At 35.7% G+C, this 18,152-nt stretch overlaps 1 protein-coding gene across 2 annotated transcripts in view; it reads left to right on the top strand.

Annotated features, from left to right (window-relative positions):
• The window catches only part of UGGT1 (UDP-glucose glycoprotein glucosyltransferase 1), a 130,519-nt gene that overhangs the window by 55,534 nt on the left and 56,833 nt on the right, over positions 1–18,152 (top strand). For both annotated transcript variants that reach the window (XM_032354022.1, XM_032354023.1), the window contains exons 18-19: positions 4,746–4,910; positions 15,533–15,653. In XM_032354022.1, coding sequence (XP_032209913.1) covers positions 4,746–4,910; positions 15,533–15,653 — 286 coding nt within the window. The remainder of the gene's footprint in view (positions 1–4,745; positions 4,911–15,532; positions 15,654–18,152) is intronic.

Raw genomic sequence — 18,152 nt, forward strand, 5'->3', positions numbered from 1 at the left:
TTAATTTTTTGAGGAACGTCCGCACTGTTTTCCAAAATGGCTGCACCAACTTGCATTCCCACCAACAGTGTGAGAGGGTTCCCCTTTCTCCACTTCCTCTCCAACACTTGTTATTTCTTGTCTTGTTAATTTTAGCTATTCTAACTGGTGTAAGGTGGTATTTTGAATTTCCATGATGGCTAATGATGAACACTTTTTCATTGTCTGTTAGCCATTTGTTTGTCTTCTTTGGAGAAGTGTCTGCTCATGTCTTATGCCCATTTTTTGACTCAATTATTTGTTTTTTGGGTATTGAGTTTGAGAAGTTCTTTATAGATCTTGGATATTAGCCCTTTGTCTCTAATGTCATTTGCAAAAATCTTCTCCCATTTCATGGGTTGCTTCTTCATTTTGTTGACTGTTTTCTTTGCTGTGCAGAAGCTTTTAATCTTGATGAAGTCCCAAAAGTTCATTTTCACTTTTGTTTCCTTTGCCTTTGGAGATGTGTCTTTAAAGAAGTTGCTGTGGCAGATGTCGAAGAGGTTACTGCCTATAATCTCTAGGATTTTGATGGATTCCTGTCTCACATTGAGGTCTTTCATCCATTTTGAGTTTATTTTTGTGTATGATGTAAGAGAATGGTTGAGTTTCATTCTTCTGTATATAGCTGTCCAGTTTTCCCAGCACCATTTATTGAAGAGACTGTCTTTTTTCCTTTGGATATTTTTTCCTACTTTGTTGAAGATTATTTGACCATAGAGTTGAAGGTCCATATCTGGGCTCTGTTCCACTGGTCTGTGTGTCTGTTTTTATGCCAGTACTGTGCTGTCTTGGTGATTACAGCTTTGTAATAAAGTTTGAAATCCAGCAACATGATGCCCTCAGCTTTGTTTTTCTTTTTCAACATTTCCTTGGCAAATTGGGGTTTCATACAAATTTTAGGATTGTTTGCTGCAGCACTTTGAAAAATGCTGATGGTATTTTGATCAGGATGGTGTTGAAAGTATAGATTGCTCTGGGCAGCATAGACATTTTAACGATGTTTGTTCTTCTGATCCATGAACATGGAATGTTTTTCGATCTTTTTGTGTCTTCTTCAATTTCTTTCATGAGTGTTTTGTAGTTCCTTAAGTATAGATCCTTTACCTCTTTGGTTAGGTTTATTCCAAAGGATCTTACAGTTTTTGGTGCTATAGTAAATGGAATCAGTTCTGTAATATCCCTCTCTGCAGTTTCATTGCTAGTGTATAAGAAGGCAACTAATTTCTGTGCTTTAATTTTGTATCCTGCCATATTACTGAATTGCTGTATGAGTTTTAGTAATTTGGGAGGGGAGTCTTTTGGGTTTTCCACATAAAGTATCATGTCATCTGCGAAAAGAGAAAGTTTGACTTCTTCTTTGCCAATTTGAATACCTTTTATTTCCTTTTGTCTGATTGCTGTTGCTAGGACTTATAGTACTATGTTGAACAATAGTGGGGAGAGTTGGCATCCTTCTTTTGTGTGTTCTCTCACATTGAATGATTTGTGAATGTTGAACCACCCTGGCATCCCAGGGATAAATCCTACCTGGTTATTACAGATAATCTTTTTAATGTACTGTTGGATCCTGTTAGCTAGGATCTCTTTGAGAATCTTGGCATCCATATTCATCAGAGATATTGGTCTGAAATCTCCTTTTTGATGGGGTCTTTGCCTGGTTTGGGGATCAAGGTGATGCTAGCCTCATAGAAAGAGCCTGAAAGCTTTCCTTCTGTTTCTGTTTTTTGAAACAGCTTCAGGAGAAAGGTATTAATTCTTCTTTGAATGTTTGGTAGAATTCCCCAGGGAATCCATCAGGTCCTGAACTCTTGTTTTTTGAGAGGTTTTTGATCACTACTTCAATCTCATTACTAGTTACTGGTCTATTCAGGTTGTCAGTTTCTTCTTATTTCAGTCTTGGAAGTTTGTAGATTTCCAGGAAGGCATCCATTTCTTCTAGGTTGGTTAACTTACTGGCATATAGCTGTTGATAATAATTTCTGATGATTGTTTCTATTTCCTTGATGTTAGTTTTGATCTCTCCCCTTTCATTCATAATTTTACTTACTTATTTTTTAAAAATTTTATTTATTTATTTGACAGAGAGAGGTCACAAGTAGGCAGAGAGGCAGGCAGAGAGAGGGGGAGAAGCAGGCTCCTCACCAAGCAGGGAGCCTGATGTGGGGCTTGATCCCAGGACCCTGGGATCATGACCTGAGCAGAGGCTTTAATCCACTGAGTCACCCACACGCCCCTCATTCATAAGTTTATTAATTTGGTTCCTTTCTCTTTTCTTTTGGATTAGTCTAGACAGTAGTTTATCAATCTTATTAATTCTTGCAAAGAACCAGCTTCTAGTTTCATTGATGTGTTCTACTGTATTTCTGGTTTCTTACTCATTGATCTCTGCTCTAATTTAATTATTTCCCTTCTTGTGTGTGAGGTAGGCTTAATCTGTTGTTGATTGTCCAGTTCTTTAAGATGTAAAGAGAGTTTGTATACTTGGTATTTTTCAGTTTTTTTGAGTGAGGCTTGGGTGGCTATGTATTTCCCTCTTAGGACTGCTTTTGCCATATCCCACAGGTTTTGGACTGATGTGTTTTCGTTCTCAGTGGTTTCCATGAATCGTTAAGTTCTTCTTTGATTTCCTGCTTGACCCAAACATTATTTTTTTAAAGATTTTTATTTATTTTATCTGACAGAGAGAGCCAGAGAGCACAAGCTGAGGGAATGGTAGAGGGAGAGGGAGAAACAAGACTTTACAGTGAGCAGAATTCTGTATCTTTTATTTGTAAATCTGAAGCTATGATATCCTCTGTGTATAATATTTGAAAGTTGTAATTATTCGTACTATGCTGTACAATTAAAGTAGAATTTTTAAACTGAAGAAAATGTAGTCTGATAGGTATATATTTATATTTTTCAAGCTAGTGTGATAATGATATTTAAGAGAAGTCCTGACTTACACACATAGACATTTTGCTTTTGGCATGTTAACTCTTGTGTCCTTATTAATTTCAGTTATCATATGTGAGTAGGTCATTCATAAGACCTTGCCTGTAATTATTAAGGTTTTTAATTTGCTTACAGCTAACATTTTTAGTTATCATTGAAGAAATTCTCATGTAATTTTTAAGTTTAGCTTTTTGGTAATTAGGCTGCATTCTATTAATTGGTCTGGTAAGATATTTACAGTTTGTAAGAAAGAAAAGTATATATAATCAAAACATCTCCCTCCCACTCCTCATTTTCACTCAGTTGCCATTTCCAGAGAAAACCAGTTTTATTTCTTACTGTCACTTAGGAGTTACAATGTGGGTTTTGTTTTGTTTTGTTGGGGGGGATAATTTTTAAAACTCAAGTGTATTAAAATTGAGTTTTTAATGAATGTCTTTGAAATAGTTAAAACATCAAAGAACAAAATTAACATGGTAAGAATTTTAGAAGTGCAAATTTTAAAAGTGTAAACTATGATATGTAGAAATGACAGAAATCAACATAGAAGGCCTTTCTGCCTGTGCCATGTCTTTGTCCATCTGGTAAGTTTGTACCATTAGTTACTAGTGGGGCTAGATTGGATTAGAAATGAAGTAGTCTGTTGCTGTTGATGATTGTTACCCAATTGAACTACTTTTCTATTTATATATATATAAATATATATTCTGGTATTTTCAGAAAGTATTAGTTAAAAGATGTTCAACAAGAATGTTTTAAGGAATCCTTTTTACATCTTGGGTAGTAATGTAGATTTTACTTTGACAAATTAGTCTTGGTTTGTGGTTGATGTCTGGGGTAATGTACCTTTATACTGACCACCAGAGAAGAGTATTCATCTTAGCTATATTTACCTTTTGGTTGGCCTGGCATTTCCCTGCTAAGGAACCTTTTTTGTCTTGGAGAAGGAAAAAGATGGGGCTTAGTATATTATAGAGCAATTTTGAAGCACTGTTTTACCACCAGCCTTGTTTTGTTTCCTAAAGTGTAATTTCTGTGTTAGTGATAGGGATCTTTTAAAATTAGATTGGGGTGTAAATATTTTATCTCAGACTATCTGCTCAGAAGCACTCATAATTGATGGCAGTCTGTCATTTTGCTGCCTATTATGGTAGCCTCTAGCCAGATGTGGCTTTTAAAATGAAAATTAATTAATTTCAAGTGCTCAGTAGTTACATGTGGTTAGTGGCTCCTGCACTGGACAGCAAGATAGAATATCTCCATGTTTGTTGAAAGGTCTGTTATATGTAAAGTTTGGTAGCCTGGGCAGCTTAAAATTACCCTCATCCCCAAATCTGTTACTAATTTTGAAGCTTTTTCTGTTTTTTTTTTTTTTTAAAGATATTTTATTTATTTATTTGACAGAGAGATCACAAGTAGGCAGAGAGGCAGGCAGAGAGAAAGGGGGAAGCAGGCTCCCTGCTGAGCAGAGAGCCCGATGTGGGGCTTGATCCCAGGACCCTGAGATCATGACCTGAGCCGAAGGCAGAGGCTTAACCCACTGAGCCACCCAGGCGCCCCAAGGTTTTTCTGTTTTTACAAAAACTCAGTTATTAGTTTCAAATTACCCAGTAGGATATTAATTATGTCTCTTCTGATATTTCTTTAAAGGCATTTCTTCACTTATTTCTTGGTGACTGTATTTCTTTTAATTTTACTTTTCTTGTTAGCACATGTATGTATGAAAAATATGCTTCGTTCCATTTGTCTCATGAAGGATTAAAAAATGTTTGTGGTTCCTTGTGTTTCAGGAAGCAAGAGGCTACTATGAGCAGACTGGGGTTGGTCCACTACCTGTTATTCTGTTCAACGGAATGCCCTTTGAAAAGGAACAGTTAGATCCTGATGAATTAGAAACCATCACAATGCATAAAATCCTGGAGACCACAACCTTCTTCCAAAGAGCAGTGTACTTGGTGAGTGGTATTTCAAGAGTGATTTTGAAAGAGAATGGTTTGCTTATGTTTTTGTAGGCTTTGTAGGAAGCAATAATATTCTTTAAGTATTACTGTTTTTTAGACACCACTTGTAATTGGCTTGCAGATTCTCAGCAAGTTGTGCTAATAATGAAAATATCCATAAGAATTTCTGTGCATTGTATTTGAAATAGCTTAGTTTATTGTTGTCAAGATTAAATGTTTAAATGTTTATTTAAAAAATTCTAAAGGATTTAGCATTTTTAAGAGACATTTCTACTTATAAGGAATTTTGACTTAGGAAAGACTATTATTATATACAAATATTTCATATATATATATAAATATATATAGTTACTGTTGAGACATAATTCACATGCTGTAAAACTCAGCCTTTTAAAGTGGACAGTTCAGTGTATTTAGTGTATACACAAAATTTATGCAAGTATAACCTCTGTCTAATGTTAGAACATTATCATCTCCCCTAAAATGCAACACCCTGTAGCATTCACTCTGCATTTACTTCTACCCTAGACCCTGGGAACTACAAATCTATATTCTTTATCTCTGGATTTGCCTATTTAGGACACTTAATATACAATATGTGGTCTTATGTATCTGATTTCTTTCACTTAGTGTAATGTTTTCAAGGTTATTCTTGTAGGAGCATGTGTCAGCACTTCATATCTTCTTCTTCTTTTTTTTTTTTTTTGGGTAAAGATTTAATTTATTTATTTAACAGAGAGAGAGAGAGAGAGAGAGAGAGGGAGATCACAGGTAGGCAGAGAGAGAGGGCGAAGCAGGCTCCCTGCTGAGCAGAGAGCATGATGTGGGGCTTGATCCCAGAACCCCTGGGATCATGACCTTAGCTGAAGGCAGAGGCTTAACCCACTGAGCCACCCAGGCGCCCCAGTACTTCATTTCTTTTAATGGCCAAATAGTAGTTCCTTGAATGGATATACCACATTTTTAAAATCCATTCATCAGTTGATGCAAATTTAGGTTTCTACTTTGTGGCTGCTATGAGTAATGCTGCTATAAACAATCATGTACAAGTTTCTGTGTAGACATGTGTTCTCCTTTATCTTGTGTGTATACCTAGGAAGGATATTATTGCCTGTTCAGTAATTCTATTTTTAACAGGCTGTTTTCCAAAGTGGCTGTACCATTATACATTGCTACTTGCAATGTATGCAGGTCTACTTTCTCCACATTCTGCCAACACTTGATACTGTCTGTCTTTTTGATTATAACCACATTCTGCCAACACTTGATACTGTCTATCTTTTTGATTACTATCTCATTGTGGTTTTGACCTGCATTACTCAAACATGAATACTGTTGAGCATTGTTTCCTGTGCTTATTGACCATTTATATCTCTTTTTGAGAGTTGTCTATTAAAATTATTTGCCTGTGTTTAGTTGGGTTACTTGTTTTGTTATTGTGAGTTTTTTACGTATTCTCGGTACTAATCCCTTATATGTAGGATTTGTCAGTATTTTTCTGATATCATGGCAAGTCTTTTTACTTTCTTGGTGGTCAGTCTTTTAAAGGACAGGTGCTTTATATTTTGATTAAGTCCAATTTACTTTTTTTCTTTTGTTGCTTGTGGTATTTTTACCATATGTACAAAATTATTGTTTAATTCTAGGTTATGAAGGTTTATATCTATGTTTTCTTCTGAGCATTTTATAGTTTTTTCTCTTTAACATTTAGTTCTTTGATGTATTTTCAGTTAGTTTTTGTATATCGTGTATGGTAGGAGTCCACATTTTTTTTCTCATACCAGTTTGGCATGCCACTGAATGTCTTTTGGGATATTCAGTTGTCCCAGTACTATTTATTGAAAAGAATGCTCTTCTCCCATTAAAGCATCATGGCATGCTTGTAAAAAATAAGTTGACCATTAATGTATAGGTTTATTTTTGGACTGCCCATTGTTTTCCTTTTGCCTATATATTTATTCTTATGTAGGTACCTCACAGTCTTGATTACTATTGTTATCGTGTGAGTTTTCCGACTTTGGGTTTTTCTTTCTCTCTTTTCTTTTTTTTTTAAAGAATTTGTTTATTTATTTATTTGACAGACAGAGATCACAAGCAGGCAGAGAGGCAGGCAGAGAGAGGAGGAAGCAAGCTCCCTGCTGAGCAGAGAGCCTGATACAGGGCTCGATCCCAGGACCCCGGGATCATGACCTGAGCTGAAAGCAGAGGCTTTAACCCACTAAGCCACCCAGGCGCCCCTCTTTTTTCTTTTTTTAAAGATTGTTTGGCTGATCTGTGTCCCCTTCATTTTCATATGAATTTTAAGATTAGTTTGTCAGTATCTGCAGAAAAGGACAACTGGCTTTTAGTAGAAATTGCACTCTATCTGTAGATTAATTTGGGGGAGTATTGATATCTTAGCAATATTGAATTTTCTAACCCATGAAACCAGAATTCGTTTCCATTTATTTAGGTCTTGTTATTCTTTTAATGATGTTTTATCGTTTCCAGTGAAGGAGTCTTACACTTCTTTCATTAAATTTGTTAGTATTTTGTTCTTTTTGATGCTATTATAAATGGAATTATTTCCTTAATTTACTTTTGGGTAGTTCATTAATAGTGAATAGAAATACAGTTGATTTTTGCATATTGATCTTATATGCTGCAATTTGTTGAACTTGTTTTATTAGTTCTAAAGCTTTTTTAAAAAAAATTCTATATAGAAAATATTGTCATCTTACAGATGACAAAAGCGTGTCATCTATAATTAGAGATTGTTTTGATTCTTCCTTTTCAATCTGGATGTCTTTATCTCTTTTTTATTTTTTCTTTTCTTGTCTCATTGCCTGTCTAGAACTTCCTAGTACCATGCTCAATAGAAGTAGTGTGAATAACACCCTTGTTTTGTTTTCAGTCTTAGGGGGAAAAGCTTTAGTCTTTCACCTATAAGTATATTAGCAACAGGGTTTTTGCAGATTCCCTTTGTTAGTTTATGGAAGTTTTATTCTATTAGTTTACTGAATTTTTTTTTTTATCATCAACATGTTGGATTTTGTCAAATTCTCTTTCTGTGTCTGTAGAGATGATCATGTGTTTTTTTTTTTTTCCTTTATTAATATTATGTGATTTTTATGTAATGTTTATATAACTGTTATTTTTTATATCAACTTAATTTTACTAGTATACCAAATCTTTGCTCTTATATAGCTCTATCTGTTCCCCTTGTTATGTTGTTATGGTCATACAAATTGTAGTTTTCTATATTACATGTCCATCAGCACCAATTTATAAGTATTGCCTTTTATAGTTGTCTCATAAGTGAAATAGAAAAAGAGTTACAAATAAAAAATATATTAAGACCCTTTTTATATTTACCTATATAATTACCTTGTGCTCTTAATTCTTTTGTGGGGATTCAAGTTAGTACCTTGTGTCCTTTCATTTTTATTTGAGGAAATCTTCTTAGTGTTTATTTTGGGTTGGATCTGCCAGTGAAAAATTCTCTCTGTTTTTGTTTTTCTGGGACTGTGTTCATTTACCCTTCACTTTTGAGTGATGGTATGCTTGGATATGGAATTCTTGGTTGATTATCTTTTCCTTTTAGCCCTTTGACTAGGTCATTCCGTTGCCATTTGATCTCTATGGGATCTCTTGAGAAGCGAGCTGTTAATCTTATTGTGGATCCAGTCTGTGTTAGGAATCTCTTCTTGTTCCTGTTTTCAGGGTCCTTTATTTGTATTTCATTTTGGACATTTCATTAATTTGATTAGTTGTGAAACTATGAGTTTTTCTATATAGAGTACATTACGTTTCTTAAATATCAAAATTTGGAGCTTTCCTTCCAATCATTTTTTTCTATAAGTCCTTCTGCCTATAATGACTTCTGATACTAAACTACTCAGAGTTAGGCCAAATGTGGCAGTTTACAGACACAATTTACTACAAGGTTGCCCTCATTTCAGACCCCAGCCACAAGTTTGGGGGTCCCCAGATAACCCTCGCTTAGCATGTATTGGCTAAAAATGCAAGGGCACTAAATACCCTCCTCAGTGTTGGTAATTTGCTAGAATAGCTTACAGAGTTCTGGATAGTGCTATGTTTATAATTCTTGTTATGATAATAAAATAATGCAAATGTGAACCAGCCAAAGGGTGAGGTGCATAGGGCAAGGTTTGGGAAGGTTCCAAACATAAAGATTCTGTTATCTTCTCCCTGTGAAGTAAGGATACATTCATTGGCCTTCCTGATTACTAGTATGTGATAGCACATGGGGTATTGCCAACTAAGGAAGCTCAGCCAAGTTTTGGTGTCCAGAATTTTTACTGGGGCTTCATATATAGCCATGATTGATAGAATCATTCACTATGTGATTGAATTCAATCTGTAGCCCCTCTTCCTGTTTCCAGAGATCAGATCAATACTGTGCTGCTCAGAACCAACCCTCTTACCACATGGTTGGTCTTTCTGGCTTGGACAGCCTTCTTTGAGTTGCCTCATTACCATAAACTGTCTAAAGGCCCACCTTAAGTCCCCTAATTAGTATAAACTATCAGATGTGATCTGATAAATGGGGCCCTCCATGAATAACAAAGCTGCTTCCCTTATCACTCAGGAAACTCCAGGATTAAGAGATTACCTTTATGAGGATGCTAGCCAAATTTTTTATTATACTGTTTCTCTTTCTTTGCTCTCCTTCTGGGTAGGTGCATATATTGATCCTCTGTAGTATCCCCAAAGTCTCTTTCTGTTCCTTAGATTAGATAATCTCAGTTGACATATCTTTAAGTTCATTGTTTTTTTTGTTGTTTGTTTGTTTTGATTAGTTTTTTTTTCTGCTAATAGCAGTAAATTAGCTATTTACTAGTTAACTTAATACTAGCTAGTATTAGCTAATAGCTAAAATCTGCTATGAGTCCTCCTAGCGAATATTTAATTTCAGTTATTGTATTTTTAACTGCTTTTTCTATTTTGTTCCTTTCCATAATTTCTTTCTCTTTACAGTGTATGTGGTGATATCTAAGTCTCAAAGTTTCCTTTAGTTTGCTAGGCAGGGTTTCCTTTTAGTGTTTTGAATATATTTAAAAGAGCTGATTTAAAGTCTTTGTGGAGTAAGTCCACTGCTTGTGCTATTTTAAGAATGATATTAGTTAAGTGTTCTTTTCCTTAGTATGGGCCATACTTTTTTTTTTGCATGTTTGTAAAATTTTTGTTGATGACTGGACATTTTGGCTAATATAATGTGAGACTTGTAGAAATTATAGTCTTAGCCCTACCAGGGTTGTAGTGGTTGTTTGTTTAGTGACTTTGCAATGCTAATTCTTTAAAGTCTGTATTCTTTGTCCTTAAGTCTCTGCTTGTTAGCTAATTGGTCATCTAATGAATAAACAGATTTTGTTAAATGTTTGAATCCAAAAAAGTCTCCCATTTTTTCTTAGGAATGTTTATGTACATGTTGGGGCATGCCTTCAGCACTCACCTGGCAATTTACAACTTTGCCATAGCCTTCAGTTCTTACTTGAACAGGGTGTCAGGTTAGTTAGAAGCTAGAGCATTTAGGACCTTCTAAGATTTTGGGGGGCATGCACCCAAACCTGGGGACTGTGTATGTGGCTTTTGAGGTTCTGAGGCATATGTGAGAGCTTTTCAAAACCCCTTATGGAGGGGCACCTGAGTGGCTTAGTGGGTTAAAGCCTCTGCCTTTGGCTCAGGTCGTGATCCCAGGGTCCTGGGATTGAGCCCCGCATCAGACTCTCTGCTCAGCGGGGAGCCTGCCTCCTCCTCTCTCTCTGCCTGCCTCTCTGCCTAATTGTGATCTCTGTCAAATAAATAAATTTAAAAAAAAATTAACAAACAAACAAACAAACAAAAAACCACTTATGGACATTTCATTCCCCAGCTTTTTCTTTTACACTTTTGCCACTTCATGTTAGCCCAACTATACCCCACTTTAGGCAACTGAGACATTAAACAGTTGCTCTCCTGATTCTTTTTGACAGAAATACCCAGGAAAAAGCTGTTGTTACTGAGTATGGTCTAATTCAGTTCAACTAGAGAAGGCACCTGATAAATTCTTAGTCTACTTATTTTTACATTTATTTCAGGGTTGTTGGTTTTCAAGACTCCTTTATAGCTGGGGAGAGGTAGATAGTAATAGGGCAGGTTAAAGTGTCACAAAAATTATTTTTCCTACCAAGGTTTTTTTCTGAATAAAAGTCATTTGGAGTTTTGTAGGCCTTTGGTTAATTTCCAGAGTTTTGAAAAAATTTGATGATTTTTTCCTAGTGTCCTTGGTGTGTTTTTTTGTTTGTTTCTTTTTTTGAGGAGAGGCTTTTCAGAGATCTTAACTCAATCATTTCTGCTAAATGTCACTTTCAACTGCAGTATTTTTATTGTAGTAAAATATATAAAACATAAAATTTTACCATTTTAACCATTTTAAGCTATGCATAGAGACATGAAGTATATACAGTGTTGTGCAACTTTTACTGCTATCTCTAGAATATTTTTATCATCCCACACAGCAACTGTTTACCCACTAAGCAGTAACATTTCATTGTTGGCTCTCATCAGCTGCTGGTAACCACTCTTGGGCTTTTGTGTTTATGAGTTTACCTATTCTAGATGGCATTGTACTTTGTCATTTTTGTGTCTTGCTTGTTTTAAGTTTCATATGTGTTGGAGCATGTATCAGAATTCCCTTTCTATTAAAATTGAATTAAATGTATATACCATATTTTATTTATCCATTGATGTGTTGGATATTTGGGTTGTTTCTACCCTTTGGTTATTGTGAATAATGCTGCTGTGAACATTGGTGTACAGATATCTGTTAAAGTCTTTGCTTTCAGTTCTTTTGGATATATACCTGGTGGAATTGCTGGATTGTATGGTAATTCTGTCTTTACATTTTGAGGAACTACCAGATTATTTTTAAAAGCAGCCATACCGTTTTACATTCTGAGCACCAAATATTCAAAAATTTCATTTCTCCATATCCTCATTAATAGTTGTTTAGTTTCTATTATTTTGAGGATGACCATTCTAGTTGATGTGAAGTGGTATCCCATTGTGTGTGTGTGTTTTTTTAAATTAACATATAGTGTATTATTTGTTTCAGGGGTATAGGTCTCTGATTCATCAGTCTTATATAATACCCAGTGCTCATTACAACACATGACCTCTCCAGTGTCAATCACGCAGTTACCCCCTCACTCCTACTCCTTCTCCTCCAGCAACCCTTAGTTTGTTTCCTATGATTAAGAGTCTCTAATGGATTATCTCCTTCTCTGTTTCCTCTTGTTTCATTTTTTTCCTCTCTTCCCCTATGATCCTCTGCCTTGTTTCTTAAATTCCACATATCAATGAGATCATGTGATAATTGTCTTTCTCCGATTGACTTATTTCGCTTAGCATAATTCCCTCTAGTTCCATACATATCATTGCAAAAGGCAAGATTTCATTTTGATGGCTGTATAATATTCCACTGTACATATAATTACCATGTCTTCTTTATCCATTCTGGTTTTTATTTACATTTCCCTGAGGACTAAAGAGACTGAGCATCTTTTCATGTAATTATTGGCCATTTGTTTATCTTTGGAGAAATGTCTTTTTAAGTCCTTTACTCCTTTTTGAATTAGGCTCTTTTTTGTTATTGAAGTATAGAGTTCCTTATGAATTTTGGGTATTTATACCTTAACAGACATGATTTGGAAATGTTTTTTCCCATTCTGTTGGTTGTCTTTCACTTTTTTGTTAGTATCCTTTGATGCACAGAACTTTCGAATTTTGACGAAGTCCAGATTCTCTGTGTTTTCTTTTATTGACTCTGATTTTGGTGTCCTATCTGAGAAATTGTCATCAAATCCAGTGTCATGAAGATTTTCCCCAGTGTGTTTTTTCAAGAATTTTATAGTTGTAGCTCTTTTATTTATGTCTTTGATCTATTTTGAGTAAAGTTTTGTGTGTGGTGTGAGTCTGTAAGGGTCGCACTTCATTCTTTGGCATTATATCAAGTTTTCTGAGCACCACTTGTTGAAAAGACCCCCAATTTTTTTTTAAAAGCTACTTTTCATGCTGATTGTTAATGCATTTATACAAAAACGAAATAAAACAAAACAACCAAAAAACAAAATCCCAAAACAGAAAATGTGTTGGCTAAATATTGCCAGCTCCCTCATGAATAAGGTAGTTTTGTTAAGGAATTTTTTCTTCATGAAGCTACTGGAATAAAATGTGAAAACAGTTTTTGTTTGAATGAGTGTGGCTTATTTTCCAAAGTTAAGAATAGTCTAGAAGAAATGATAATTATTTTCTTTGTTCAAGTGATATTAATGAAAAGATAAAAGATAACTAAAACATTTTGGTTTTCCAGCATCCATTTAAAGCATTTCTTTTTCAACATTGTTGGGTATAAAAATTCAGAAGAGTTTTTCTGTTTTTCAGATATCTGTTGTTTAAGAGAATTATCATTTTCAAATATTACCCCCTTTGAAAGCTAGTTTTCCTCTGTTTCTATTTATATTGCCAGTGAGAAATTTGGTTTGGTTTAGCTAAAGAAAGCTTTATTTGAAATATTATGACAAAAGTCATCTGTGCTTCTATATATATTTAAAAAATACTAAACTGGGAGAATATTAAAGTGTCTAGAGTAAAACTGAAAGTTCTTCCTTTCATCAGGACCCCTAGAGAAATAGCTCTTTGTGCCCCCCATTGTATATAGAAATATATATTTACATATGTATTTTTTTAGCTTACCTTTCTAATTGAATGTATCTTTGTGTTTCTGAACATGTAACTTGTCAGTACTTTTAGATTGCTGCATAGTTTTTTCTTTTTTATTTATTTAAGAGAGAGAGCACAAACAGGGGGAGGAGAAGAGGGAGAGGGAGAAACACAAGCGGACTTTTGACTGGGCAAGAGCCAGACTTGGGGCTCAATGCCAGGATCTTGGGATCATGACCACAGTTGAAGGCAGTTGCGTAACTAACTGAGCCACCCAGGTGCCCCTAGTTTTTTAAGAATGAACAATCATTTATTTTATCTTCTAATGTTGGGCATTGCTTATAGAATTTCACTGTTATAAATAGTGCCATAATGAATAGTCTTATATGTATATCTTTGTGCTTTTTCTTTTTGAGAAAAACCAATTATTGGAAGTATTTTGTCAAAGGGTAATGTACATTTAAACTTTTGAACGAGTCACTGTAAAAAGGTATGATATGCAGATGATGTGAAATTCAAATGTGTATAGAAGCATAAATGAAGAGAAACTTTCACCCATTCACTCCCGTTCCCCCGCCACTCATCTTTTTCTAGAAACAACCACTGTATGTGTGTGTGTGTGTGTGTGTGTATAGATGGGCTGCATTAAAAGGTATGTACATTTAAAATTTTGGTAGATGTTGCCAAATTGCCCTCCCTGAGCTAGTTAGGCTTCTAAGTGGAATCAATTCAGATTTATAAATAGAGATCAAAGTTGTATACATGGATGTATATCTATACTAAGTCATCTAGTAACTTTGTAGTCTTTCGAGTTGTATGATTGGTTCATATGCTCATTATTAGTTTATAGTATGAGAATTTGCATACGAGTTCTCTATCTCTGGGGCTAAATAGCCACAGAAGATGCCTAATTGGAGTTTTTTAGACTTGACTGTGTATATTTGATTTTCATCTATCTCTCCCTTGAAAGTTGCTGTAAAATATGGTTTTATATGAAATATTTTGAGTGTGAAGAATTTGCAAGTTTCCATAGCCATTTACACTTGGTTTTGAGATTGCTTTCATGAAGTACAAGTATGTCTATATATGTCTGAGAGGTATGAAAGGGAAGAAAAAATGGGAAAGGATTTCTTCTCCCCGAAATATAATTTTGACTCTGGAAATGCCTGAGATTATAAAAAGCTTAGGGTGATTTTTGTTTTTTAAGATGTATTTATTTATTTGAAAGAGAGAGTATGTGGGAGGGGAGGGAGCAGAGGAAGAGAGAGTCTTAAGCAGACTCAGTGCTGAGCATGCAGCCTGATGCAGGGCTAGATCTCACTACCCTGAGATCATGAGCTGAGCCAAAACCAAGAGTCAGATGCTCAACTGACTGTGCCACCCAGATGCCCTTGGAATGATTTTTATTATAAAATGTATTAAGTGCTTGAGAGAAGGTGTTCGGCCTTTTCCTTTAAAGAGAGGCTAACTATGAGCAGCTCTCAGGATGGATATTTGGTTATGGTAATTCTTACCTAATTTGTAGAGCTTGCTTATTTCTGGCAAAGCACAGTAGTGTGTGGAGAGACCATGTAAACTTGGCTTTGCATTTTATACTCAAATCTCCTTACCTCTGTAACTTTGAGTAAGTTATGTAACCTTTCTGTACCTCAGCTTTCATCTTTAAAACAGATGTCAACAACATTTGTCTCAAGTTGTTTAAAGAGTTAAATATAATATATGCATAATATGTCAAGCTGTGCTTGGCAATGATAGGGACCTATAACATGGAAACATCTGTTTTTAAGTGTTATCAATACATAAGAAACTATTGATTGTAAAGTTAATGACTTTTTAGTTCCTAATAAATTATTACTGTTCTCATTTGTTTAACTCTCATCCCACCCCCACCCTGTTAATTTTTTTTCTTGTAGGGTGAACTGTCCCATGATCAGGATGTGGTAGAATACATCATGAATCAGCCAAATGTTGTTCCACGAATCAATTCTAGGATTTTGACATCTGAGCGAGAATATCTGGATTTAACAGCAACCAGTAAGGAGCATTTCAGGAACAACGTTGGGCTTTTTTTCATTTGTGTTTCAGAATCTCTACATCTATTGGATTGCAGTGTTTAGAAGATAACCCAAGATTATGACCCAGTCTTATTTTATTTCACCCTTAGTTCTTAACATGAGCCTCTAAATTCACAAGAGTTTTCTCCAAAAAGAGAAAAATTCTTCTTGTATAAATCCTTGTAAATGTTGAAAAATATCCATTGTCTTTTTTTTTTTTTTTTTAAGAGAGGGAAGCTGGGAGGGGTGGAGGGACTCTTAAGTTAAGCAGGCTCCACATCCGGGGCAGGACCTCTCACAACCTAGAGATCATGACCTGAACTGAAATAGGACATTTAACTGATTGATCCACCCAGGCACCTCTCCATTGTCTTTTAAGTGCCACCTGTTTAGGCCTTAGGTGTTGAGACTAAATCTGTATTGTTGACTTTCTTACAGTCATAAATCTGTTAAGCAGTGGTCTTTTCTTCATCCTTGTTTTGGAATCAGCTAGCAGTGATAATGAACAAACACCTTAGGTGGTTTTACTCTGAGAGTCTAGGAATGCCTATCTAAATTTAAACCTTCACTTAGATAAAGTGTACATGCCATAAAACTCAGTCTCTTGAAGTCTTACGCATTTTATTTTTTATTTTTTTTAGAGATTTTATATACTTATTTGACAGAGCGGTCACAAGTAGGCAGAGAGGCAGGCAGATGGAGAGAGGGAAGCAGGCTCCCTGCTGAGCACAGCCTGATGGGAGGCTCAATCCTAGGACCCTAAGATCATGACCTGAGCCGAAGGCTGAGGCTTAACCTGAGCCACCCAGGCGCCCCGAAGCCTTACACATTTTAAAGTGTAACACATTTTTAGTGTATTCTCAAAGTTGTCTAATTATCACTCTTTATCCCCCCCAAAAAGAAACTGGGTACCCATTGGTAGCCACTCCCCATTTCCCCTTTTCCTATGCCTTCCATAACTGGTGATCTAGTTTCTCTTTCTAAGGGAGTTTTCTATTGGGTATTTTGTATAATTAGGAGTTTTCTGTGACTGGCTTCTTTCACTGAGAGTAATATTTTTAAGTTTTATCCATATTGTAACATGTCTCAGTACTTTTTTGCCTTTTTATGGCTGGTTAATATTTTCTTGTATGGATAGTCCACACTTGGTTTACCTAATCTTCAGTTGACGGATGTTTACGTGGTTTTCACAAGAATACCTTTTCAGGGGTAGTTGTTTGAAGCCCAGATGCAATTTCTTCTATATGTCTTTCCTTGCTGCTCTGAAGTCCATTTCAGCGAATAGCTGGAAATAAGGTGGTCGCTTGCAGAAGGCCTACTGGGTGAGAAAAGATAGGTGTAACAGAGAAGTAAGAGCCAAGGGCATTTGCTGTTGTGGTGGGGTGTGATGCACACACAGCTCTAGGTGTGGTTGTTACTTTATGGCACCTGTCTCTAATCTACTTGGAACTGAATTCGTGTTCTTTTAGGCAGAGGAAGATGTATATCTCTGATTATATTTGAAAAAGGAAGTAGTCAGAAAGTGACATAACTGTTTCTTCATAGTTAGGTTTTAGCTTTTTACTAGTAGTTTTAATAGGGCAAGTCAAGCAGTATTAGGAGTTTTTGTTCTAAGTTTATGTTGTTTCCATCATTTTATTTTCTTTTAAATTTTATTTAGTTTATTTATTTATTTGACATAGAAGAGCATAAGCAGATAGAGTGGCAGGCAGAGGGAGAGGGATAAGCAGACTCTCCACTGAGCAGGGGCCCAACATGGGGCTGGATCCCAGGACCCCGGGATCATGACCTGAGCTGAAGGCAAACACTTAACTGACTGAGCCACCCAGGTGCCCCCATCATTTTAAATTAAACTGTGAAGAGTTCTCTTCAGAGTATTCATGAATAAGCACAATAGTTCTGTGTTTTTGGATATCTTTCTCCACTGAATGTTGAAGTAATCACCTGTGAAATGATGCTTGTTCACAGTGGCAAAAATGCAGTTTGCCTGAGCAGGTGGCATCCTTCTCACTCAGGGGTCATAGTTCCATTGTTACTGGCACTGCTCTTGGCCTTCATTGTCCTGGGACCTTATTGAAAGAATACTGTTTTAAGGCTTTAAGGCTCTTGGTGCTTTCTCCCCTCTTCTACATGTCTCTCTCTTACTTACCATTTCTTTCCTTTTACTGGAATAGTGACTGAAAGGATAATAGGTCCTTGGTATGGTCTGTTGAGTGAAAGGATAGATGGGTGAGCAGGTAGGCAGACAGAGGGAGGGTTGGGTAAACCACCTATGCTTGGAGGATGGTGATAGAAGTGTGGCATTGTGTGGGAGTACAATTATGCATAAGATTGGGGAGATTCTTGGAGATAGAGGAGTTCTGATAGAGGATGGAGACCATTTTATAGGTAGGAAGAAATTATTGGGTAGTTTAAATCAAAGGAATGACTTGATGAAGCTGGGATTTTAGTGAAAGTAACTCAAGGGGAAATGAATGAT

The sequence above is a fragment of the Mustela erminea genome, chromosome 8 (genome assembly GCF_009829155.1).
Source record: "Mustela erminea isolate mMusErm1 chromosome 8, mMusErm1.Pri, whole genome shotgun sequence".
NCBI lineage: Eukaryota > Metazoa > Chordata > Mammalia > Carnivora > Mustelidae > Mustela > Mustela erminea.